At 36.7% G+C, this 8,148-nt stretch overlaps 1 protein-coding gene across 3 annotated transcripts; it reads left to right on the top strand.

The window, feature by feature from the left end:
* The first annotated feature begins 483 nt into the window (after nt 1-483).
* On the top strand, nt 484-5,051 carry LOC113814356 (probable caffeoyl-CoA O-methyltransferase 2). 3 transcript variants are annotated; one of them, XM_027366409.2, is made up of 5 exons: nt 484-592; nt 2,529-2,606; nt 3,742-3,865; nt 4,287-4,398; nt 4,562-5,051. In XM_027366409.2, exons 2-5 carry the CDS (start codon nt 2,539-2,541, stop codon nt 4,921-4,923), a joined length of 666 nt encoding a protein of 221 aa, XP_027222210.2. In that variant the 5' UTR covers nt 484-592; nt 2,529-2,538; the 3' UTR covers nt 4,924-5,051. The 3 variants fall into 3 exon arrangements, with proteins under 3 accessions (XP_027222210.2, XP_027222212.2, XP_027222213.2); XM_027366411.2 differs by having other exon boundaries at nt 586-709; XM_027366412.2 differs by lacking the exons at nt 484-592; nt 2,529-2,606 and adding an exon at nt 3,083-3,144.
* The last annotated feature ends 3,097 nt before the right edge of the window (nt 5,052-8,148 follow it).

Genomic DNA, 8,148 nt, shown 5'->3' with positions numbered 1-8,148 from the left:
AAAATAGTGTTGAATGGCCTCTTTTGGAGATAAGAATGAAGTCGCATGTGAAGACACACTGAAAACTAATATTCTGACCTGCATCCTTATCACCGCTTCTAATAGAAACGATATCAGTTGCCAGCTCTTACTATTTTTTGTAGAAATACATTCTTGATGATTTTCGCCAGCGCAGGATCTTACTGTGAATAAAATACACATTATGAAATCGTTTTAGAACAACATATATGAAAATTATACTACTAAAGTAAATATATTTCTATTTAAAGGCAATATTCCTCGGAAAGGAAGCTAAAGCTACAGCCAGCGCACGGATGTGAACACGTGAGCTGAGGATGATATCATATGCCAAATTTTACAAAATTATACTTTTCCCAAGCACCATCCGATGTTACTATATGAATTCAACTAGTGGAGTGTATTAATTTTTTGTCATTATCAACAAGCTAAGAAGTTAGCAATTAGATGTATAGTTATTACTAAAATAATAAAAAAATAAATACGCGATGTAAACCGAGACATGGGCGCTCTCACTCCTGCCTGACGACTCCCAGTATATAGTTGTGTTGATACGCCCGGACACGCTTGACAGGTTTGTTATTCGTGTGTATTTGGGGGAAGAAGGGGGGGCGCTGTATATACATTGCAATCATTAATATACATGCGCTTTAGGTGTAGACATGTGAACGACGCTGCTTATACCAGGATGGTAAACAAGAGAAACGCACACTCATTGTTAGCTCATACCAGAACACAACAAATTCACCCCCTGTGCGATACTTAGAACTAAACTTACGTAATGTTAAGTCATATCTAGCTGCTTCTAAAGGTCAGACACCTTCAGTCCCATACACATGTTCCGTAGCTCATGGCACACAGCAGTATACGTCAGTCTATGTCCTGTAGCATTTACTGTTTGATATTTCTACTATATTACATTTTAGATACTTTATAATGATAATGTCGAAGGTGTTATATTTGGTATAAAGAATATTCAGCAGGGTATCTAGTAGGTACGTGTGTAATCTATTCAAAGAAAATTAAATTGTAATTATATAATCGGACACGCATCATGAAGTTGGAATGTTACTGTTTTGCATTTTAAAGGTCAAATTATTTCATTACTATTCACAATACAGGAGGTTTAAATCGCATTTTCCCCGAAATAATTACGACAAATTGTACAAAGTTACAATGTACAGAATATTCCACAGATCCCAAGGTGTTATTACAACGAAGCAACAGATGATGAAAGCCCGGTACTTGGCCTATCCCGGTATTCATAGTCACGAATGGAAAAGATAAATAAAGTGATTTGCTTAGAAAATATATGGAGATGTAATTTCACATTTGTTAATTACATTCCTGCATATTAGACAGTATGAGATACTTCGGATATGACGAAGCACACTTGTTATACCATAAATTTTATGTGATAGATGTTACCAGAAAATGGAAAAGGTATACGTTTGTAAAAACATCAAGTGCAACAGTGTTTTTTTTTTCTAGATATTGGTAAATTATACGTTTGTCCGAAGACTGTAAATGAATGCACACTTAGTACAATATGTGCACCATTTGACGCCCTAAAAGTGTCATTCTTTCTTTACTAATGTTTTTATACATTAATGCTGCGGTTTCTCTGGTCTTATCTTATTGTCGGATGACACGTGGGCGCAACAAATAGATCATTATCTCTAATCAACAGTCACGTCCCTCCGGCTGTCATGCTTACTATTACTTCTCAACGGGTTTATCATGCGTAGTCTGGCACCACATCATGCTATGTCAACATTGCATAATATGTAATAAATTTTCAGTATGGAATCATTATTACCTGCGAGAAAATGTGATGAAGGCAAAGGACACTAGGTTATGCTGGCCGAGTTCCCCAAACTAAATAATTTAGTTGATAATCCATGACCTGAGAATAATTAAACATCGTATTTCAGTCTTTTAAACTTACATGGGGCTTTACTGTACGGCAGAAAGGATAGGCCTATACCACTGGAGACAATGGGGAGAAACACAGCGCTAGCGATGACACTCCCAAGCCGTTGTTTACGTACCAAAGCCAGCAGCCCGGGGCCATACGAGCTCCTAGCGGGGTCCCACCTGAGCCATCCTGCCCATCCTTGCCTCGAGCTCAAGTTACGTGTCGTCCGACCGCGTTCGAGAGCCTGGCTTCGTACGTTCGTAGTCACGTGGTGCGCGAACGATCCTGCTCTCTCTCCCCCGTATTTTCATAAATAAGTCAGCAAGAGAGAAGAATCAATTAATAATACTTATCTATCTGAAATGACCGTTTTTTCTCATTCGCGGCTTAATTAGGATTTTTCTTGTGTTCAACGAGTGATTATCAATTTGGTAGTTATACATTCTACATCGATTTTGGAAACGTATCTGTAAAAAAAATCTTTATGAACATCAGAACATGTTTTGATTATGCTAATGTGTCTTTTTCCTGAATATAAATTACGTAATTAATATCTTACACATGTATATTTATTAAATTTCTCTTCTCACAGGATCCTGAAGATGTCTATACTGAAGAGTTACCGTAATCCCGACCCTTTGGTGCAGTATTGTGTAAATCATTCATTGAGGTATGTGTAAATTCATTGTAAATTAATTAATTGTAAATTGCAAATTCATTAATTGTAAATTGTAAATTCATTAATTGTAAATTCATTAATTGTAAATTATAAATTCATTAATTGTAAATTGTAAATTAATTAATTGTAAATTGTAAATTAATTAATTGTAAATTGTAAAGTCATTAATTGTAAATTGTAAATTCATTAATTGTAAATTGTAAATTCATTAATTGTAAATTGTAAATTCATTAATTGTAAATTGTAAATTCATTAATTGTAAATTCATTAATTGTAAATTGTAAATTCATTAATTGTAAATTGTAAATTCATTAATTGTAAATTGTAAATTCATTAATTGTAAATTGTAAATTCATTAATTGTAAATTGTAAATTCATTAATTGTAAATTCATTAATTGTAAATTGTAAATTCATTCATTGAGGTATATATGAGCTATTGTATGAGTTAAGTATGAAAGGATGAGGTATGTATGAAGTATGGATGAGGTATTGTAAATTCATTGAGGTATGTGTAAATCATTCATTGAGGTATGGAAGTTAGTCGATCTGTTTTACTTTAGTTATATAGAAGTGTGATAAACGTATTTCTCTCTCTCTCTCTCTCTCTCTCTCTCTCTCTCTCTCTCTCTCTCTCTCTCTCTCTCTCTCTCTCTCTCTCTCTCTCCTCTCTCTCCTCTCTCTCTCGCCGCCCCCCCCCCCCCCTCTCTCTCTCTCTCTCTCTCTCTCTCTCTCTCTCTCTCTCTCTCTCTCTCTCTCTCTCTCTCTCTCTCTCTCTCTCTCTCTCTCTCACATACATTGTGTGTGTTTGTATGTGCGCATGTGTGTGTGTGTCTTTGTGTTTGTGTACTTACCGTGTGTGTGTTTGCGCGCGAGTGTGTATATGTATTTGGCACCTTCAGCCCGTATATATATGTATGACTATATGTATATGCATATATATATGTATACCATATATATATATATATATATATATATATATATTATATATATATTTATATATTGCATATATAAGTATGTATATATGTATATTATAGATAAACACACGCATAGATAATAACTATACATATGATGTGATTTGAATATGTAATGGATAGATCAAATGCCTGTTTTTCGTCCTTTTAACAGATTAACCGACGTGCAAAAACGCCTGAATGATTTGACTCTGCAGCACAGCAGAGGCAGAATGTTGGGGGCTCCCGAGGTTCTGCAGCTCAACTCCAACATAATGCAGGCGATAGGGGCTAAGAAAGTGAGTTTGGCCGTTTGAAGTTGTTTACGAACTGGCATGAAGTATCCACGTACACAGGCTCTGGGTCTGGCTCTCTCTCTCTCTCTCTCTCTCTCTCTCTCTCTCTCTCTCTCTCTCTCTCTCTCTCTCTCTCTCTCTTTCTCTTTCTCTTTCTCTTTCTCTTTCTCTCTCTCTCTCTCTCTCTCTCTCTCTCTCTCTCTCTCTCTCTCTCTCTCTCTCTCTCACGCACACATGTATATATAAATAATATATATAATGTTTTATTATCTAATTTGTATTTTATCCTTATTTTTCACTTGCATCTGAATTTCTATAAATGTGACTGAGTGTATGTGCTTCCATTAGAATTCCATGCATTTTCAAGTATATTCTTATTTTATCGGTCATTTAGTGAGCTCTGTTTTGCTTCGTCACTCAACAGGTGCTAGACATCGGGGTGTTCACCGGCGCCAGTTCCCTCTCCGCCGCCTTGGCTCTACCTCCTGAGGGGAAGGTCCACGCCCTGGACATCAGTGAGGAGTATACCAACATAGGTAACGAAACTTTCGAACAAATCAGAGTAAATGAATTATGCAGATATTCTTGCATTTCCACATTTGCAAAGTCATAAAACACAGCTAATCCCTCGGAATATCTCACAATAACCTGTAAAACCACGACCCCAAGACGCCATTCCCAAAGAACCGATCTTTCCAGGCAAGCCGTTCTGGGAGGAATCCGGCGTCGCGGACAAGATCCGTCTGCACATCGCTCCGGCTGCCGAGACGCTGCAGAAGTTCGTCGACGGCGGAGAAGCCGGCACCTTCGACTACGCCTTCATCGACGCCGACAAGACCAACTACGATCGATACTACGAACTGTGCCTCATCCTGCTGCGTCCTGGAGGAGTCATCGCCTTCGACAACACGCTCTGGGATGGGGCTGTGATCGACCCCGCTGACCAGACTCCGGACACGGTTGCTCTCAGGAAGCTCAACGAAAAGCTGAAGGACGACCAGAGAATCAACATCTCCTTCCTCAAGATTGGCGATGGCTTGTCGCTCTGTTTCAAAAAATGAGTTTCGTTTTTTTCACATGCTAGGCACAGAACTTCCCAAATGGTTATTAAGATTGTTTAGGAGAATGTCGAAACCTTAGTCATAATTAGAAAATGTGACCAAGATTTTATATAAAAAAGGTTATAAAAGTCTGATGTTTTTACTTTCCTATACATCAAAAAACTCGATTTTATGATCTGGTAAGAAATATGATAATGTACAAACATATATATGTATTTATGTAGATATATATGTCTGTATATACAAAGTGTTCATGTCTGTGAACACACACGCACACATATACACACCATATATATATATATATATATATATATATATATATATATATATATATATATATATATGTATATATGTATATATATACATATATATATATATATATATATATATATATACTTATATATATTTATATATACATATATATGAATGTGGTTGTGTGTGTGTGTGTGTGTGTGTATGTATGTTTCTACACAGATATACATAGTTTACGTTTTTCTTTTTGTTGCGTCTGCAATCACTGCAATACACACCGACCGAAAGGCCCTCGTACCTCGCCGGCGTCTCGCCAGAAGCAGATTGAGAGAGCTAAAAGGCATTAAAATTGGGAAACGACGCCATTAGTGGAGACCTTATGATAGATGTGGGGGAAATTGCAATACTAAAACCTGCCATTCTTTTTTTTTGCAAATAACTTATCATCCTTAAAACTCCGAAAAATTGGGAGAAATTCAGCAATTCTGATACAGGGAAAATAAGGGAAATACTTGAGAGTGTTGAGCGTATGATAAAACTTGAGGCTGAGATTATGGTAAGAGGGAGACAGTATTGTCAATGCTTCATTATCTAGTAAAACACCAGTAACGAGGTAAACTTATACTAGATTTACCTTTAGGTTGAGATCGTTAGGTACGAACACATCAGTTCTCGGTGCGTCCCAGATATTTCCTGAAGACTTACCACTTTTACGAACTTGCAAGCTACACATGAAGACAAGAAGGGGCCGCATTGGGTGGTGGCTTAACTCAGTCTGATTTCCTTTGGCATAGCTTATTATATATGGTCAAAAGAGTTGCCACATCATAGGTCAGATGAATCCAAGGTTCCTAGTTTATACAAATAAAAAAAATAACGCTTTATATATTGTTTTTATATAACCGTATAAAAGGAAAGAAAAGATAATGTTTCCATTACAGTTCACCGAAGAAGCTGTTCAGTATGTAGCCCTCTTTGGTTTAAGGAAGATTTAGGAGTGAAAGGGAATGGTAGAAAGGGAAAGGGAAAGGTAGAGGGCGAGGGAGAGGGAAAGGGAGATGTAAGAAAAAGGAAAGGGAGAGGGGAGGCGAAAAGGAAAAGGAAGATGATAAAAGGGGGAGAGCGAGAAGCACCTCTTACTTTTTGGAGGTTCCGTGGAATTATTACGTACCGCTAGTTATTATCATTGTTGTTACTACTACTAAAATCATCATCATTATCAATATTATCCGTATAGTTATCATCATCATTATCATCATTACTATTATTACTAACCATTTCTTTGGGTGTCTGTATGCGCACAATAATATTTCTGGGAGTGAACGAGATTACTAGAGAACCAAAGTAGCATTCACTGGTCCTGTCTTACTGTCAAGCGATCGTCTCGCTCTGTCGGGCATGGGAAGAGAGCGCTGAAGGCCGATCTGTAACAGTAAGCTACGATAGATCAAAACTACACTAAGAAGTCGTACTAAATCTCTCTCTCTCTCTCAATCTCTCTCTCTCTCTCTCAATCTCTCTCTCTCTCTCTCTCTCTCTCTCTCTCTCTCTCTCTCTGTCTCTCTCTCTCTCTCTCTCTCTCTCTCTCGATCTCTCATAAAGCACACTTGGTTATAGAGCTGTTAGCGGTTTATAGACGTTTCCTGTTTAACGAAAGAGGCAATAGGTGTCTAGGACTGGATAGTGGAAATTCATAATTGAATGAATAATGATGTACTACTTTCCCCCTTATGCACAGAAAATACCAGACCACATCAATTGAAAGCCACATTAATTAACTGTGGGGAACGAATATTTAAAACTCTTTATGATGATAAAATGCATAACAATAGTGAATTACCTTGAGCGTTTAAAATACTGTTACATATCTAAATTAGAATAGATGTAAGCTCCTTAGGGAATGGGCGTGACATTTAACATTATTTCACATCTACTGAGGCACGGACGACTACGTAACCTGGATCTACGATGAACTGTATTCATGTCGACAAATGTAGAAAGGTATGAATGAGAATGAATATCTTCACAATGCAAGAGATGTATTTGACCGGTTTCGAATATATTTTGTATTTCTGACGGAGATATATATTCGAAACCGGTCAAATACATCTCTTGTATTGTGAAGATATTCATTCTCTTTCATACCTTTCTACAACTGTATCTACAAGTTCAGGAGTTATATAATTCCAAATCATCCAAACCCTCATGGGAGATGGTTTTCAAATTGCATCCATAACCAATACGACTAATGCTTTACCGAAAGAAAGAAAGAAAGAAAGAGAAAAAAATCAAGTATCCTTTGGGCAGAATAGTCAAAAAAGGAATAAAGTTGTCCAAAATCCCTCTCCTCCGGGATTAGTTTGGAATCTTGGAATGGAAGAAAATGCGTCGGTTTCAATGGGAAGCGCACTTACTTCGACTAAGTATCTTAATGACGAAAGTCTCGAAAGGATGAATTGAAATCAGCTGAGCGAGTGGCTCTTCGGGAGACAGGCCGCAAAAGAAGAAGAAGAAAAAGAAAAAAGAAGAAAAAAAATGCAGGCACTCGTTATGCATTAATTGATGAATCAATGAATACGTAAGATAAATGAATACATACACACACGCGCTCGCGCATATAAACACACACACGCACACATTTATATAAATAAGGAAAATGAGTATGATATTGACAATAATAGTAATGATAACAATGGTAACACACACACAAATGCATATATACATGCATTTACATATATACACATAATGTATATATATACATAGGTAGATAAAGATATATAAGAAAAAATGCTGAAAAAAACATATATTTAACAAAATACATGGGAAACTCTGCAGCCTGCAGCTAATGCTAGAGAAAAAGTTATGCAATTTGTAAGGAAGCAGTATATGAACGTAAAGAAATATGGAAATTTATATCTTTATCTTTATATCGCCACCAACTAAATATAATGACTCAATTCTCTCAGCCTGAAT

Source organism: Penaeus vannamei, chromosome 9 (genome assembly GCF_042767895.1).
Source record: "Penaeus vannamei isolate JL-2024 chromosome 9, ASM4276789v1, whole genome shotgun sequence".
In the NCBI taxonomy this organism is placed as follows: Eukaryota; Metazoa; Arthropoda; class Malacostraca; order Decapoda; family Penaeidae; genus Penaeus; species Penaeus vannamei.
This window is presented reverse-complemented; position numbering and strand designations above follow the sequence as displayed.

Bases quoted from the DNA above. Each gene is read 5' to 3' on its own strand.
- LOC113814356 (XM_027366409.2), top strand. From the start codon at position 2,539: ATGTCTATACTGAAGAGTTACCGTAATCCCGACCCTTTGGTGCAGTAT. The intron at 2,607-3,741 runs GTATGTGTAAAT...TCCTTTTAACAG, and splicing joins TGTGTAAATCATTCATTGAG to ATTAACCGACGTGCAAAAAC. The intron at 3,866-4,286 runs GTGAGTTTGGCC...GTCACTCAACAG, and splicing joins AGGCGATAGGGGCTAAGAAA to GTGCTAGACATCGGGGTGTT.